Genomic DNA, 16968 nt, shown 5'->3' with positions numbered 1-16968 from the left:
CCGCCGCCGGGGCGGGAGGGGGAGCCGCAGCCCCCCCGAATCAGCCACGCACCGACGCACAGGGAGGGCTTTAATCAACATAGAATATATTTTAAAAAATAATAATAATAATAATAAATCACTCTGGCTTTCTCCTGCTCCGCAGCCGGGAGGCCGCGGGGCGAGGGGGGGCCCGGCGCCCCGGGCGTCCCCGTCCCCGTCGTCGTCCCCCCCCGGCGCGGACGCGGCCTCACCACAGACGAGGGATCAAAGTTACAAGTGCTTTTATACAGGGCCCGCGCCCCGAGCGGGGCCCCCGGCGGCGCGGTAGCATACGGCGGGTACAGGCGGCGTAGCGGGGGCACGGGGAGGGATTTCTCTTTAAACATGATGATTAGCCGGAAAAAACGGAACAGAAGAGAAGCAGCCCCCCCCCCCCCCCCCGGCGGCGCGAGGGGGGCTCTAGCTACGGGAGTTATGTACAGGGAAGAGCCCCCGGCGCTCCTCCCCGCTGCGCCCCGAGTCCGCGCGGAGGGGCCGCGGCGGCCGCCGGCCGCTCTCGCCCGGGGTGTTTTACCGTATGGAAACAAAAGTAAAGGGGGGGGAGAGGGAAGGAGGGCGGTGGGCTGGCGCAGCCCCCGGGGCGGCGGGCGGGCTGGAAGTCGGGCTTGTTTGCGACGCTCGCGGAGTCCCTCCTCGGCGCCCCTCACTGCAGCCGGTCCGTGCGGAAGGAGTCCTCCACGGCCGGGTCCGTGAGCAGCGCGTAGGGGTCGCTCAGCATGTTCAGTCCGTCCAGGGTGAGTGGTTCGATTTTGAGATCCTCCTCCAGGCCCAGGGCCGACGTGTCCACCTCGAAGCCGGGCACCCCGGCCAGCGCCGTCGCGATCTCCTTGGAGATGCCGGGCGGGGAGTCCCCTGGGGACGGCGAGGGGGTCAGGACCCAGGAGGCACCGCGGCTCCCGCGGGCTCCCGCCGCCCCTCGGTGCCGTCCTGCGCCCTCCCCCCCCCCCCCCCCGGGCACCGGAAGACCCCCGGGGCCCCGTCTGGCTCCCCATCCCCCCCACGGGGCGCTCCGGGTCGACGCAAGTGCTGCAGGCGGCGGCAGAACCGCCGTCGCGACGCCCTGGAGCGGGAGGTGCCGCCCCCGCCGCGGCCCAGCCTGGGCCCCGCCGCACCCACCTGTGAGGATGATGTTGGGGATGGGGCCGTGGCGGCTGCAGTTGCTCAGGTTCTGCCGGTTCAGGACGTGGGGGTCGTAGGCGCTGTCTGCCTGGTGGTAGTTTAAGGCACCCAGGTCCTCGGGGAAGGGGCTGCTGTTGCCCGTGGGGCTTTCCCCCATGCCGAACTGGTCGAACTGCAGGAGAGACGGGTCGCGCCGTTACTCGGGCACCAGCGCGAGCAGCCCGGCCGCAGCCCGGTCCCTCCCCGGGAGCCGGTGCGGCACCCCCGGCCCCGCCGCCGCCCCCGGCCCCGCCGCCCCGGGAGCACTCACGCTGCCCAGGCCGAAGTCGCTCAGGGGCTGGGCGAGCTGCTGCGGCTGCAGGGAGGCGTTAGGCTGGTACGGCGAGGCGTAGGGGCGCTGCGGGGCCGCGCTCGGCGGCCCGGGCTGCTGCGAGGGCTGCGGGGGCGGCCGCGCCGGCGGGGCGGGGGGCAGCGCGGGCTGCGGCGGGCTCTGCACCGCCTGGGGCAGGGGCTTCGGGCTCTGCTGCGGGTGCGACTGCAGGAGCAGGCCCGGCTGGCTGTAGGAGTACGGCGGGAGCCGCTGGTCGGCCGGCAGCTTGCTGGTGTCCAGGGGCACGCCCTGCGGACAGAGCAGAGCCCGGCGTTAGCTGGCGCCCGCGCCGGGGCCCGGCGGCACCCGGCCCCCCCGCTCAGGCCGTGCCGCATCGTGGGACCCGCTCCCCCGGCCGGCCGGCGGGGCCCTCCGCGCTGCAGCACGCCATCGCCGCCGGAGCAGGGAGGGCACGAGCCAGCACCGGCGCGGGCTCAGGAGACCGTCGCGGGGCCGGGACTCCCCCAAATACCGCCCGGGAGACGGCACCGGGCACCGAGACCTGCCAGCCCGGCCCCTACCCCCCCCCCCGAGCAGCCCCTGCACCCAGCCCTGCCACTGCCAGCACCCGCCGCGGGCCGGGGCCCCCTCCAGCGAGGGACCCCGGGGCACGGCCCGGGCAAGCCCCCGCGGAGCCCCTCTGCGGGGCCAGGGCCCTGCCTGGCTCCCTTCCCGCCCCGGGGCGGGGGGGACGGGATTCCCTGGCATGGGGCTGAGATGAGGATGGAAACGACACAACAGAAAGAACTCAAGGAGGAGACGGAGCCGAGCGCGCGGCGCGGGGGCCGGCGCGGGCGATGGATCATGCATACCTGGGTGATGGAGGACAATGTGGGTGACATTGTTGGTGAGAACTGTTTGGGGTGCTGCCTTCTGGAGTCGCCACCCATTGGGAGGGTGAGGGGGCTGAGCGGGACCCGTCGGCGGGGCGAGGTGTTTATGGACGCCTGCACCATGGGGGGGTAGGAGGAGCCGCTAAAGCCGGACGGCAGGCTGGGGTTGCTGGGGGAGGACTGCATGGACTGGCTGCGGGGGGACGTGGGGAGGGACGGGTTGCTGAGCGAGGAGGAGAGCGAGGAGGGCAGGGACTGGTTGGAGAGCGACGAGGGGATGGAGGAGCTGCTTTGCGAGGACTGCAGCGAGGGGTTGCTAAGGGAGGACTGGAGCGAGGGGCTTCGCAGGGAGGCCTGCAGGTTGGGGTTGCTAAGCGAGGACTGCAAGGACGGGTTACTCAGGGAGCTCTGCATAGGTGAGGTAAGTCCTGTGGGGACAAAAAAGAAGAGACACCACCGTTACCCACGGAAACACCACACGCCCCAGGCTTTGTCCTCCCCGGGCTGGGCCAGGCTGGGGCTCCCCGTCTGCCCTGGATGGGATGGAAGGTGACGGAGGAGACCAAAACGATGGAGACAGCAACAGAAACACACACGCACCCCAGAAATGAACCGGCTTTGGCACAGGACGGCTCCCGGCTCGGCCCAGCGAGGCGCCGCAGGCACCGCGTCCTCGGCGAGCGGAGAGCACTGGGGCGGGAGCGGAGCGGGCTGCGGGCTCCCGCGCGGGGCTGTGATCCCGCATCCCCCCCAGGGAGATTGGCCGGCTGTTCCCGTCTCCCCTGGCCTGAAGCCTCTCTCGGCTCCCCGCACCAGCCCCGCGCGTCCCGGCAGCTGGTCCCAGCCACCAAGCTGGGAAGCGCTCAGCCCTGGACCTCCCCGCGTCGGGACTCCGGCTCTGGCATCTCCCGGCCCCAGGAGGACGGGGCAGCGGGCAGCCTCACCTGGCGAGTCGTAGCCTGTCCCCAGTCCCATGCTGCTGCTGATGCCCAGGTGCGTCATGGTGTTGGCCAGGTTGCTGGTGCTGTTCCCCCCGCTGAGGCTGGGGTAGGCAGTCTCATCCGGGTCGAGGGGAGTGGGCAGCGGGGAGGGGAAGTGCAAGTTGGTGAGGTCGGGGAGGGAGCCGCCCGTGTTCAGGGCCGAGGGGATCAGGGGGACGTTGGCAGGCTGATCTGGGGACGGAAATATACTGGGAGAAAGAGAGAGACGAGCCGCTCAGTGTGGGAGCACCGCTGCCTTCTCCAGCATCCCCCAGAGCAGGCAGCCGGCAGCTCGGTCCCCCGGGCTCAGCCCAGTTCTGCAACCGTCCGCTGATCAGCCGCCCCCCGAGAGCAGAGCCTGCCGCCGAGCCCAGCCCAGGACTTACTGGATCCCGGGGACTTCGCAGGACCGTGGACGGGCTGAGGATGACGAGAGCTGGGAAATCAAAGAGGAGGAGTGAACCGAGGCCAGGATGTTTATCTCCGCTCCCCTCCAGACCAGCAGTGGTTTGAGGGCAGGAAGGAGATTGAGTGCCCTGGTGTCGCAACGCTCCAGAGGCAGGAAGCCGGCAGCCTCAGCGCGAGCGGGCCGCGGGGCAGGGGGATGCGTTGGTGACTTCCTCAAGGACCTTCCTGCCCTGCCTCCCCGATGGTCTCCAGGTGGTGGAGAGCAGCACGCGCCCACCCCAGAGACCCCTCGCAGCCCGCCCGGCCCCTGCTCCCGCGCGGCCGCCCCGCCACCGCCCGGCACGCAGCGCAGGGCTCGCTGCAGCTCGGCACTCACCTTCTTGGTGTCCCAGGGCTTCAGTGAATGCTTGTTGTCGTCGAAGTTCTCTTCGATGGGAGGCACTTGGAAAAGAAACACTGGGGAGGAGGGAAGAGAGGATGAGTGTGGTGCGGGCAGAGCAAACCCTGCCCCGGGTCCTTCCCGGGGCAGTAACCGTGTCCAGCACAGCCGACCTGGGGACACCAGACCGCGGCTGCCAGTGGAGGGGCATCACAGACCCCAGAGGGATCTGTCCGCTCTGCGCTGCCGGGCAGCGGGAACCCCCACGGCCCTGGTCCTGCGGGGAACCGGGCGCTGCCTCCCGCATCCCACCCTTCGGCATCTGCCCGGCCCAATCCAACCGCCCTTTGCGGACTGCAGCGGGGGGGATGGATTTGTGCTGGCCACGGGCTCCCACGGCTCAGCGCCCAGCCGAGGACTCTCAGGTGAGGTGGCCACGGGCAGACATTTACCTTTGCTGTCTGTGTTCCCGTCCAGAAAACCTGCAAGAGAGCGGTCGATGTTAGCAGCAGCACATGGGGCCTCGGACATCGGCCAGGAGCAAAGGCAGGAAGGGGGCCGCCACGTGACCCCCGCAGACGGGCACGAGAGGGCACAGGGAAATTCGGGGTGCTCTCGGCTGGGACTCCACGTGCTTGCCACCCGCCGTGAAGCCTCCTGGTGCAGCCACGGGCACCGCAGGGCCGGGCCGACGGGGCGCAGGGCCCCGAGGCAGCAGGGCCGAGGCGAGGCGCGGCGTGGGACCCGCTGGGGAAGGCGGGTGCCAAAGGCCAGCGGCCCCGCGGCAAGGGGCTACTCACCACTCCTGCGGCTGGGCGGCGGGGCGCCCTGCGCGGGGCCCAGGTACGCGTCCTGGGGGTTGGGATTCATCACGCTCGTGTGCAGCGCAGAATCAGAATTTGTTCTAATTGCAAAAGAGAAGGAGCCGGTCAGCTGGGCCCCGGGATGCGGCTCGTGCATCGGGAAGCCCCAGCACGCGGCGCAGCGAGGACGCAGCCCCCGTCCCCAGTTCGCAGCCCCCGCTGCAGTGCAGCATCGTGACAGCCCGGGGAAGCTGCGCACGGTCAGGACCGGCCCCGGGACGGTGGGCGATAGCGTGGCCAGGAGGAGAGCGGGGAGCCGCAGGCAGGGCTGGGGACCGAGCTTGGCATGGGCCAGGCTCCAGCTGGGTGTTCACAAAGGGGAAGAGCAGGGGAGGAAGGGAAGGCGAGCACGGGGGAGCGGGGGGTTTTGCTAGAGGAACAACTGTCTCTTTCAAAGCCCTCTGAAACTACCTCACGTCCAGCGCTTGCAGCGCCCAGGGCCCGGCACAAGTCTGTGCAGTGCCGGGAGCTGCTGAGAGGCAGATGCCAAGTTGCTACACGGGCTCTGAACCCCGTCCCCTCTGCCAACCCCTCCTTCCCGCAGGATGCTCTAAGTGCCCGGCGTGCCGTGAAGGCATCCCGGCCCATCGCGCCACGCTTCCAGGCAGCGGGTTTGCTCCAGCCCGAGGTGCCCGCTGGACCCGTCCGCTCCGAGGGAAGGCTGCTGCACAGCCACGTGCGGGGGCGGCTCGGCCCGCTGCAGCGCCAGGCCTGCAGCCCTCACCTCCTCCTGGCGCAGGGCCCGGGGGCTCCCCGGGACCCTTTTGTTCCCCGGGGCCCCGGAGCGGCTGGGGGCAGAGGGCCCCGGGATATCACAGCCATTGTGTTCCCAATTAGTTGGTCTGAAGCGGATGAGTGCGGGGAGGGGCTGGGAAAAGGCTGCTCGAGCTAGTGACGCGTCCCGGGACGGCACAAGGGGGATATTGTTCAGCTGCGGCGCAGCTGAGGCGGCTCGGAGGCAGGAAGCCCCCCCGCCGCCCACGGGAGACAGCCCCCTCCCGCGCGGGGCCCGGCCTGGGAGCCAGCGAACGCGCGCGGGACGCACGGAGCAGCGAGGACCCCGGTGCCAGCGCTGAGCCCTGGCAAGTCCCGCCGGGTGCCGGCACTGCCGAGCCCCAGGCCGGATGGACCACACGGAGACGGGGCGGGGGCTGCTCCGCGCGCCCCCCACGCCAGGCGCCCCAGGCAGGGCCGGCGGGCGCAGCAGCATCGCTACCTCCACGTGCGCTGGCCCTGAGCCTGAACTCGCCCTGCCAAAACCCCACTGTGCCCCGCAGAAGAGCGGTCCCCAGGCCAGACGAGGGCCTGTGCCAGGGCCCAAGCCCAGTGCTCGTACCCGATGGGAGCTGGCCTAGGGGCCCTAGCCACGATGGCCCTAGCCACGATGGCCCGGTGAGGCAGGAGAGCACCCCCACAGCCTCCTCCCTGCGCCCAAACCCACCCACGGCCAAGGGCTCAGGCCCCGCCGAGAACCCGCTGCTCTTTCCACCTTGCTGGGGATCAGGCCGCATCCCGGGGAGCCCCGGGGCTGCACTGGCTCCCCACCACGGCGCCGGCTCTGCTCCATGCAAGGATCGAGGGCAGGGATGAACCAAACGGCCACAGCACCGTGAGCCAGTTCACCATGGCAGGAGCCAGTACAGAGCCAGGGCTCCGGGGAGACCCTGGGGCGATGCCGAGCCAGTCCCGGACCAACTTCCGCTGCACAGGGCCCTGCTGCACCCGCGGGATACCCTGCGCTGGGTCCAGGAGCCCCGCGCCCCCAGAGATGGCCTGTGGCAGCCGTGCTCCTCGGGGAGCTCAGGGACGCTGCGGGACGGGCAGGACAGGACCGGACCTTCTCCCTGGGGTGCCCCATTCGGCTGACGGGGCAGCCCAGAGACCCCTTCCCCTCTCCTGGGAGACCAGAGCTGCCAGAGCCAGGGCTGTGCCCACCCTGGGGGTCTTGGGGAAGGCCTGGAGCCTGGCTTAGAGACAGGGAGAGAGAGAAAATGGAATCAAAAATCATTCACCTGTTCAGAGCCGACGGCAGCCTAAACAAATGTCCTTTCTCCATAGGAAAGTTACCCCAGGGCATGGTCCTTTGTAACAAAAAACAGCAGGGTTACTTGGGGGGGCAAGGGACGGGGAGAAGGGTGTCACTGCCCCACCAGGGCCGCGGGGAGGGAGGGCTCGTGGCAGGGACGGGGAGGCCGAGGGCAGCGGGAGGAGGCAGGCAGGCTGCCTCGCACGGACAAGCTTTGGGAGACGCAAGCCGGGGCACCTCCGCTGGCCTTGGGAACGTCCCTTCGGCACGGGGCCAGGGCTGATCCGAGGTATCCTCACCCTCCTCCCAACTCGGCCAACACTCCAAGTCGAGCAGCAACGGGCAGCGTGACCACGGGGACCCAGCTGCGCTGCCCAAGAAGGTGGCTGCAGTGTCACAGCCATTTATTTATGACTTGCAGCTCCCAGGAGGAAGATGCAGGAGAGATCCTTTCACACGAAAAACCCCAAATTACCAAAACAATCAATTCTGTGACTGGGGATGCCCAGCTGGAGGGCCTCCGTCCCCGACCCTTCTCCAGGGCAGAGGAGCCCGTGGGCTGGAGACCACCTTCCCCCCAGCAGCCCCGCGCGGACTGGGCAGGCATCTCTGCTCCCGGAGCGCGGGATCACGCCGTGCCCTCCCCAGCGCACCGGGGAAGCAACGCTGAGCCCCTGCCCCTGCGCGGGCTGCCAGAAACAGCTGGTATCGAGTGCAACGCGCGCCTGAACCTCAAGAGCCAGTGCTGGAGAGAGCTGGGGAACACCGCAGACCCAAAGAAAGGAGATGGAGCCAGCTCCATCCCAGGACTTTCACAGGACTCCCTGCTTCCCCGTCCCCTCCCCCCCCCTCCTCAGCTGGGAGCAGAGGCAGATGCCGAGGGAATTTGATGGGGGGTCAGGTGAGAGGCCAAAGGGACTGATCGTGCAGAAGGAACCAAAGGCCACGGTTTGGAAGAGGAAGAAAGCCCACCGAGCCTGGGGTGAGGAGCCCGCAGCAGGATCTGCAGCGCGATGCTCCTGGGGAGCCCGTCCCAGGACAAAGCAGGGCCGCAAAGGGGCTGCTCCGTTCTCGGGGTGCCCGTGCCCCCGCCAGCTCTGCCGGGGCAGCCCCACGCTGCACTGCACGGGGCGGGCACGCCGAAGGGAGCCGGGGCAGGGCTGGGGGCGCAGCCGACCTTCCACACCTGAGTAGGAACATGCTGGCAGCGTGGGGGGACACGCTGGGGGACACCGAGCGAGGAAGTAAAGCCAGGGCTGTGCCACGTAGGCAGGGATGTTCCCGGAGAGTGGCACCAGGCCGCAGCCACCGCAGGCAGCACGGGCAGCGGTGGCTCAGCGTGAGTTAAACCGACCCCCGCGATGGACGAACTCGCCCCCACGCAGCAAGCGCAGACGGCTCCAAGGGCCGCCTGGGAGGAATCCCTGCCACGAGCTGCCCACGGAGCCGGGTGCCAGAGCCGGGACGGGCGCGCAGCTCCCCGCGTGCTCTGCTCCCCGGCACAGCCCCCAGCAACGTCCGCCCGGCCGGGAGAGACCCCAGGGCAGCAAAGGCACCACGCCCCGGAGCCCGAGCCCAAGCCGGCCCCTGCAAGGAGGCCGCTGCGCTTGTCCTGAGTGATGGACCCAGGGCTGGGGATGGGGTGGGCTGATTTTGAAATCACCTTCCTCTTTTGGGAAAGAGCAGCAAAGGCCTCGCCCTGGAAGGTTAGAAAGGACCGCAGAGAGGGCACCTGTCAGCTGGACTTGGACGCCACGGGGGGCTGTGCCGGGAGACGAGGCCACGGCCCTCGCACTCTGCACCGACCTGCGCTGAAGCTCACCGAGGGGGCAAAGTGCAAGACACAGCATTAACCTCCAGGCTCCAGAGCCCTGCACGCCACCGGACAGCACAGCACAACCCCGACCTGCCACCTGGGACCGGCAATCACAGGCCAACCCCACGCCGGAGAGGAGAGACTGCACAGCTCGCTCGGGCTCCCGGCAGGCCGAGAAGGTGGCCCGGCTGCACCAGGGGCTGAGCCGGGGCGCTGGCACGGGCTTCCCTTGGCAGGAGCACCGGCAGCTCCTCGCGGACCTGGGAGGAGCCGGTCACCTGGGGAGAAAGGTCCTCGGGTCTGCGAAGGAGAGCTCTGCTACGCACAGCACGTCAGAGGAAGGGCAGCCTTGAAAACAGCCCCGGAGCGACCTGAGAGCACTGAGCCACCCCGAACAGAGCCCCGAAGGCGTCCCGCTCTGGAGCTGCAGCTCAGAGGGATGTGTGTGTGTCCCCGACCGGGATGGGTGCCAGAGGACACTCGGGGCAACCTTGGGCCTGGCCCCATCCGCAGGGTGACCCGGGTTTGGCCGTCCTGGTCCTCGCCCTGCTCCCAGGGCCAAGGGCCAGAGCACTCGGGAATTCAGCCGCCCGGTGATTCACCCCGGACAGGATCCCTCTTCCAAGAGCCGTCGCTGTCACAGCAGCCGGGGCAGGCCGATGCTGTTGCACGTGCCAGAGCCGGCTTTAGGAGCAAAAAAATCATTCTGCCTTAAAAAACACTCGTCTGTGTGGCAGAGTGTTGTACCCGGAACAGGTGTGGGGAACACCTGAAATTACAGGAGAGGGATCAGTCTGGCTCTCCAGACTCGCTCTCTGCATCTCAGCATTTCTTTCTGCCCCCTGTGCCCAGTTTCTCCTTCATGGACTGGCAGGGGAAGCTGGGTAAATCCTCCTCCAAGGGATGTAACGTGCTAAGAGTGTCTGCCTGCTACAAGGGACCCTCCCAAACTGGGCTTCTGCCAGCCCGTCTGTTTCCAAACTTTCAGTGCTCTTTAACACAGAGCAGGCCGCAGGCTCCAGCGCCAGCAGCCCTGCCAGCACGGGAGGGAGAGGGCTGCAGACTGGCACCTGGCAGCCTGTGCGCCGAGAGCCAGCACGAGAGGAAACACGGGGTCTTTACCTCCTCCAGCTGGGCTCTGGCGGAGGTGACAGGTAGGTCGGTCCGTAGGGAGAGCTGTCGATGTGAAAAGCGTGTTAAGGGCCAAACAGAGAGTTGCCGAGCAGAAGCTGCGGAGACGGAGGGCAGCGTGCAGGACTGCAACAGCAGCTAACGCAACTCTGCAGATGGGCCAGAGCACCGCGCTTTGCTAATGCTCTCTAATCCCAAAGAGACGGGCCCTGGGATCAGGGCAGCAGCCCCGGCAGCGGGAGAGGGGCGTCTGCCCGCGCGGCCGGAGCGGGAAGGGGCAGGCGCTGCTAAAGGATATCTGGCGCACGTATCGTCGAAGGGGGGACATCATCCGGCGTGGATCCCGCTGCACTCGCTCCACCAGGCCGTGGTGCCGGGTGCTGCGCGTGGAGTCCAGCGGCGAGTGCAAAGGGCCCTGCGGAGACGGGAGAGGAGACACTGGGGGTGAACGGACTGCCTGCCTGAAGCAGCGGGAACGGACCCCAGGGCCACCTCAAGGTCCCTGAAACCACCCCATTGCAGCCCGTGGGTCACGCTGGACGTGACGGTGGCAGGACGTGATGGTGTGCCCTTCCCGGGCAGACCCCGGGAAGGGTCAGTGCGTGCTGAACAGGCTGGCAGTGCTGGAGCAGGGCCAGGGAAGGGGATTACAAGGGAACATCCACTTGCCCCCCATCTGCCCCCAACGGCAGCCTGCACCACGGACCCACCACGGCCCACGCTGAGCCGGCAGTGCCCGACCCCCCACCCTCCGGCGCAGGACAAGGCCCGAAGCGTAGCCGCCCTCCTCTCCGCGTCGCCCAGCGCCTTGGCCCCGGTGGGGGCGGCCCCCGAGCCCGCAGCCGGAGGAGCGGGCGCTGCTCACCTGGAACTCGGAGACGCCGCTGCCGATCTGGTTGACGTTGGGCAGCGAGCCGCTGTAGTAGGGTCCGCGGCTGTGAGCCAGCCTCAGCTTCTGCGCCTGCAGCTGGGCCGGGAGGAAGAGGAGGCGAGTCAGAGAGGCCGAGCAACGCGGGCCAAGCGCCCCGCAGGCGAGGGAGGCCGAGGCACTGGGGCTCCTCTGAACGGGTGCTTCACGCCCGAGATGCGTCCGCACCCCGAATCCAAGGGAGGCGGCGACCCGCAGCCCTCGCTGCCAGGACCCGGAGCCGGTCCCTGGCCCCGGCACGTCGGACCCTCCTGACCTCACAACCCGCACTCACGTCCTCATCCAGCCCCGAGACGCGCGGGAGCGGGGCAAGGAGGGACCTGCCGGCCTCCTCGCTGTGGTCTGAGACCTGCAGCACTGACTTTAGGGCCTCTCCACGTCAAAGCCATTTAACGCAGAGCAGGGCCCTACAAGGGACTTTCCTCTCTCGTGGGTGCAGGGCAGGGAGATTCAGACAAGCCAAAACCTAAGCAAGACACCGAGCCCCAGCTCGTTTGAGGAGGCCAGAGCAGGGAAAGCCACAGATCACCCACACGCTGCAGCGCCCGCGTCTCCAGGAAGTCTCCAGACCAGAGCCTGAGCTCAGCCCCGCTTCGGCGAGGTGCCCGCGTCCCCGGCGCAGCCACGGCAGGGTGGCAGCCGGCCCCGCGGGACGGCGTCTGCCTCCCCGGGAAAGGCCCCCGAGACTGGACGGCGACAACGCGTCGGCGGAGGGAATAAACACGGCGTCCCGGAGCGCTCCGGGCAGCAGCCCGGGGCTCAGAGATAACCCACCGGCCTTCGGGCTGGGGCACGCGGGGCCCGGGGCAGCCGGAGGCTCCGGCCCCGCCAGGGCTGGGGCTTGGCCGCGCCGGCGGCCCGGTGCCACGGCGAGGGGAGAGCTCGGCACCCCCCGAGGCAGCGCTGGGCTCCGCGCCGACGCCGGGGCTTTGGCTCGAGACGCGGCAGGGCCCAGGCGAAGCAGCGGGTCGGCGTGCTCCTCGGAGCCCTGCGGGGCTGGGGCTGCCCCGGCCGCCCGGCCCCGCTCAAGGCCAGGCCGGAGGAGAGCGAGGGCAGGAGTCGCTGCAAACCACAGGCGGGAGATAACCGAGCCTCGGCACCCCGCGCCCGGCAGCACCCTCCCCCCGAGCGCCCGGCCTGCTCCTGCCTGGAAGAAACCCCGCAGCACGGGAACGACGCGTTAACGCACGACCACCCCCTCCTACAGCAGGGCGCCGGGCCGGACCCCGGCCCACGGTCCAGGACCGCCCCAGCGCCGGAGGGAGCCGGCAGAGCGGCAAACGGCTGGCAGCCAGGAGCCCGTCCGCGGCCCCCCAGGGCCAAGCCCTCCCCCGGGCAGGGGCACGCCAGCCCCACCCGTCCCCCACCCAAAGGCAGGGCCCGCAGCTGCCCCAGCGCCCCCCCGCAGCCCCGCCGGGTCCCACGGTCGGCCTCCCGGCAGCTCAGAGCGCTGACCGCCACGAGCGGAGCGGACGTCCTCATCCTCCCGCCCGTATCGCGAGAGGCAGGAAGACGCTCCGCAACCCGCGTCCCGGGAAGCAGCTGGGCCCCGGGGCCGCCGAGCAGAGCCGAGCGGCGCAGAGCAGCGTGGCCCTGCCCCAGCACGGTCCTCGGCTCGGCGGCCAGCCCGGCCCGCGCTGGCACCCGGCACCCGCTGCGATGCGGCACGGGGTGCTGTCCCTGCCCCGCGGGGGCAGCGCGGCCGGCAGACGCGCTCCTCCCGCAGCGGGATCCGAAGCCGGCGCGCATCGACCCGCTCCGCTCGCCGGCTGCGGCGCCGGCAGACTCCGACCCCTCCGCGACAGGACGGGCCGTTCCCTGCCTCCGGGGATCCCAGAGGGAAGGATGGCCCTGCCGATCCCCACCGCCGGCGGCCACCGCAGCCGGCCCCGCCAAGGCCACCTGCGCCACAAATCGGCATTCTGGTCAGATCTACCAGGTGCCAGGGCAGCCCCAGACACCGGCGAGCGCCAGCGCCAACGTGCACATCAGCTCTCTTACAAGCGCTGGGGAAAGAGCTGCCAAAACACAAAAAGCAGCTCAGAAATGGCTGCAGTTTGGAAACCTGCAATAGCAAATTCCCAAGCTTAAGACCAGCAAAATCCAGATCCAGGAAAAAAAAACCGGGAGATTTAGTCAACAGCTGTCTGCGCTGGCACTGCGGGATTAGAGCGAGGAGCTGCACTGGGGCTTAAGGTCCTGGGATCCTGCTCTGTCCTCCAAGCCAGGGTCCCTGCGGGAGCCAGACGAGGCTGAATCCGGCGGGAGCCCGAAAGCAGCCATCGCTGCGGTGAAACTCCTCCTGGAAACACAGGGCAAAGCCAAGGGGCCGCTACCCCCAGGCAGCGGGAACAGGGGATCCTCCTGCCCGCGGAGCTGAGCAGCAGCCCCGACGCGCGCCGGAAGCGTCTCCTCCGGGCAGGAGTCCCGGCATCCCCTCCCCGAGCAACCTGCCCGCAGCCAGCAGGGCCGAGACGGAGGCGCCGCGTGGGGCAGGAGCCGCCCAGGCGACAGCCTCCGAGCTGCCATCGGGGAGCTGGAAGACGGCCCCCGGCCGCGCTGCCCCGTGCCCCCGGGGCTGCCGCTCTCGCAGGCCGGAACAGACTTCTCCGTGAGCCGAGGAGCCCGGGGCGGGCCAGCCCCACGGCAGAGATTAGCAAGGAGGACAGTCCTGCCGCCTCTCCCCCAGCTTCGCTGTACATTAACCAGCTGTTTACTGTGCAAACACGCTGTGGGAGGCTCCAGCCCACTCCCAAACTCACCAGCGATGCGCAGGCCGCGGCTCCCGCCTGCCGCAGAACACCAGAGGGCCCCGACGACGGCGGGGCTGAAACCGCCCACCGAGATATCCTACCGGAATCCTCCTGCCCGGCGGGGAGCAGGCCCCGTGCCGATGCCGGCGCAGAGGGAAGAGCAGCACGTCGGGACCAGAGCCCGCTCGCCAGCCGCGGCCGGCAGCACCGGCCTCCGGAGCACGAGTCGCCCTCTGCGCTCATCACCTTCCCCACGCGGCTCCTCTGACCCCCCGGCCTCGCCGCAGCCTCCGCGCCGCGGACACCAGGTCACCGGGGCGCTGCGGCCTCGCAGGACCGGGGCACCGGCAAGGGCTCTCTCATCCAACCCTCTTTTTAAAAGCCCGGCGGACTTGGCTTCCCCGTTCCGCTAACTCCGGGGGTGACACGAGAGCCTCCCCGTCACCTGGGAGAGCCTCTCCGTGTCCCGACTCCCTTGTTTTCCGATCTCGCTGCACATTCCTCTCCCCTCGCCAGCCCGTCCCTCCCCCGTCCTGCATCTGCTCCGGGACCGCGCCGGACCCCGAGGTGCCAAAGCAGCCCACGGCACTCGCTCCCGGCCGCGGGGGCAGAGACTGCAGAGTCCCGCTGCCGGGCTGCAGGCGGGGTTGGCAGAATCCGCGTCTCCGGCAGCTGAATTCTGGCCAAATCCTAATCCTGGCAGCGTTCGCACAATCCCCGCTGACTTCGCAGGGCCAGCGCAGAGCAAAACACGAACCGGAGCCGACCATCTCTCCCAGAGAGCTTCCCCTGCGTGGGAAACCGCGCTCTTGCAGGGCCGCGGCCACCTCCCTGGCCTCTTCACCGCCAGTCCCCACGCATCCAAGCGCGGCACCGCTCGGCTCCTCTCCCCGGATCCCTTTGGCCCCGTTCCGGGAAGCCCCGGGGCAGCGCGGGATAAGGACGCTCGCTCCCCACCCCCGGGAGCTGCCGAATGGGGAAATCTTGGCCACGGCAGGCACCGATGGAGACCAGACGCAGGCGCGTCCCGCTCGCCCCGCTCGCCCCGCCAGCAGCGCCGCTCCCAACGCTGCATTTTCTCAGGCTTTGGCCAATCTAATTTTAAGTGTCTCTGGGGATGAAGCTTCCGCCACTTCCCGTGGGAGCCAGCTGCACGGTCCTATGGATCTCCCAGGCAGGAGAGACTATCGCGGTGCTCAGCCCAAGGCTCCCAGCACACCGAGAATCCCCGGTGCTCGCGGAGAAGCCTCCCAAGACCGGAGCCAGGGGACGATCACTCGGCAGAGGCGACTTCCAAGCGGCAGCGCTGCTACCAGGACTTCTGACTCGGAAACCGTGTTCCCAAGCAAGGGCCCTCCCAGCGCCCGGAGCCCACCGGGACCCGGGGGGCGCAGCCGGCACCGGGAGGCAACCGCGCATCCCGCAGCCAGGGGTGTGGGGACCCCTCCTCGCCCCCAGAGCGGTGGGAAGACGAGCGCCAGCGAGAGTCCTCGCCAACCTGCCAAGCCCTGAGTCACACGGGCGCCACAGGCAGCAAGAGTCGCTTTTTCCGTCCGATCACCAGGACGTGAACTCAGTGCACGGAAACGGAGGACGCGCACGGTGCACACCAAGACCCACACACGGCAGCCACAGGCCAGAACGAGCCACGTGCAAACCCGTGCAGAAAAACCCGGCAGCGAGAGAAGGAAAAAATAAATAAAGAACAAGAAAATAAAAAAAAAAAAAAAAAAAAGGAAAGGAAAGGAGAACCGGAGCCCGGTCAGGCACCAGGAAGCGAGCACTGCTGGAACAAGGCTCTCCCTGGGGCCCCTGGCCCCCTCCACACCTCCCACCCCCCAGAGGGGGGCCGCACTGTGCCCACCGTTGAGGGGGGAGCCCCAGAGCGGTGCCCCCTCCAGCCCCACCGCCCGCCACGCTGGGCACTGCCACTGCCCCCCGCCTCGCCGCACCAGCTGTCCCGCTGCAACACCCCCGGCACCCCGATCTCAACCTCACCCCCCAGCAGCCCTGCGCGAACCTCCCCCCTGCCTGCACCCCGTTGGGCCCCACCTGAACACCCAGCCCCCTGCACCCCCATGCAGCCCCCCCAGCCCTGCCTGAGCCCCCACCCCGTCTACCCCCATCCCCTCCACATCGCTGACCCCCCTCCCTGACCCCCACTCAGTCTGCACCCCCCCGAGCCCCCTGTCCCCACCCGGACCCCCGGCCCCTCTGCACCCCTCTGTGCCCACCTGGACCCCCAGCCCGTCTGCACCCCCTGAGCCCCCCGGCCCCACCTGGGTGCCTGGTCCCTCTGCAACCCCCGTCCCTTCCTGGACCCCCAGATCCCCTTGTCCCCCCTGTCCCCACCTGGACCCCTCTGTCCCCACCTGCCGCCCCGGATCCCCGGCCCCTCCGCCCTCCGCTGTCCCCCCGGCCCCCCCGCACCCCCCTGCCCCCCCGCTCCCCGTTACGCCCCCCCGGGCGCCCGGCGGCCCCCCGCCCCCGTCGCCTCCGCGCCCCCCTCGGCTGCCCCGGCAGCCCCAGCCCCTCGCCCCCCGGCCCGGGACTGCCGCGGGGGCGGCCCCGGCGCTGCCCCGCCGCCCCCCGGGCCCGCCGCGCATCCGGCGGCGGAGGCCGCGGCCGTGCCTGCTCACCCGGGTGGAGCAGATCTCCATCATCACCTCCTCGAAGGCCGCCGTCTCCTCCGCCTGCCGCTGCTTCTGCAGCGCGATCTTCTCGCTGAACTTGCGCGGGTTGGAGGCGCCGGCGCCGGCCGAGGAGCCCGCACCGGGCCCGGGCCCGGGCCCGGCCCCCGCGCCCGCCGCCGCCATCTTCCCTGCTCGGGCCGCTCCGGCCGCCGCCGCCGCCGCCGCCGCTGCCGCCGCCGCGCGGGGCACGCTGGGGCGGGTAGTCCGCGTGCCGGGAGGCGCCGCGGCGCCGCGGCGGGCTCGGACTACAGATCCCGGCAGCCCCCGCGGCGGCGGCGCAAGGGGCGGCGGGAAATGGAGTCCCTGCCCCCCCCTCGGAGGGCGCCCCCGCACTGCGCGGGGTGGGGAGCGAGGCCTCGACTACAACTCCCGGCGTGCACCGCGCGCTCCCCCTCCGGCGGGGGGGGGGACACGAGGGGGGGGGGGACACGAGGGGAGGGGGGACCCCGAGGGGAGGGGGGACCCCGAGGGGGGGGTAATATTGCAGGGGGGTGAGACTGAGGGGGGCAAACCTGGGGGAGGGGTAAAAGCACGGGGGGGGGTAATACTTCAATATTTCACACTGCAAGGCGGGGGGCAAATGGGGGGGGGCAGCATGGGGGATAATATTGCCTGGGGGTGACACTG

The 16968-nt window shown here is 69.9% G+C and overlaps 1 protein-coding gene across 1 annotated transcript; it reads right to left on the bottom strand.

The window, feature by feature from the left end:
• Positions 1-63: 63 nt before the first annotated feature.
• CRTC2 (CREB regulated transcription coactivator 2) lies at positions 64-16511 on the bottom strand. Its single transcript, XM_064498824.1, has 14 exons — positions 16288-16511; positions 10833-10934; positions 10266-10382; positions 9959-10020; positions 7007-7075; positions 4932-5035; positions 4584-4613; positions 4129-4208; positions 3731-3780; positions 3309-3553; positions 2344-2792; positions 1472-1780; positions 1159-1333; positions 64-894 (listed from the first exon to the last, which is right to left on the bottom strand). The coding sequence occupies exons 1-14, from the start codon at positions 16462-16464 to the stop codon at positions 686-688; spliced, it is 2178 nt and encodes a 725-aa protein (XP_064354894.1). The 5' UTR covers positions 16465-16511; the 3' UTR covers positions 64-685.
• Positions 16512-16968: the final 457 nt, after the last annotated feature.

This window comes from Dromaius novaehollandiae, chromosome 29 (assembly GCF_036370855.1).
Source record: "Dromaius novaehollandiae isolate bDroNov1 chromosome 29, bDroNov1.hap1, whole genome shotgun sequence".
Taxonomy (NCBI): Eukaryota; Metazoa; Chordata; class Aves; order Casuariiformes; family Dromaiidae; genus Dromaius; species Dromaius novaehollandiae.
This window is presented reverse-complemented; position numbering and strand designations above follow the sequence as displayed.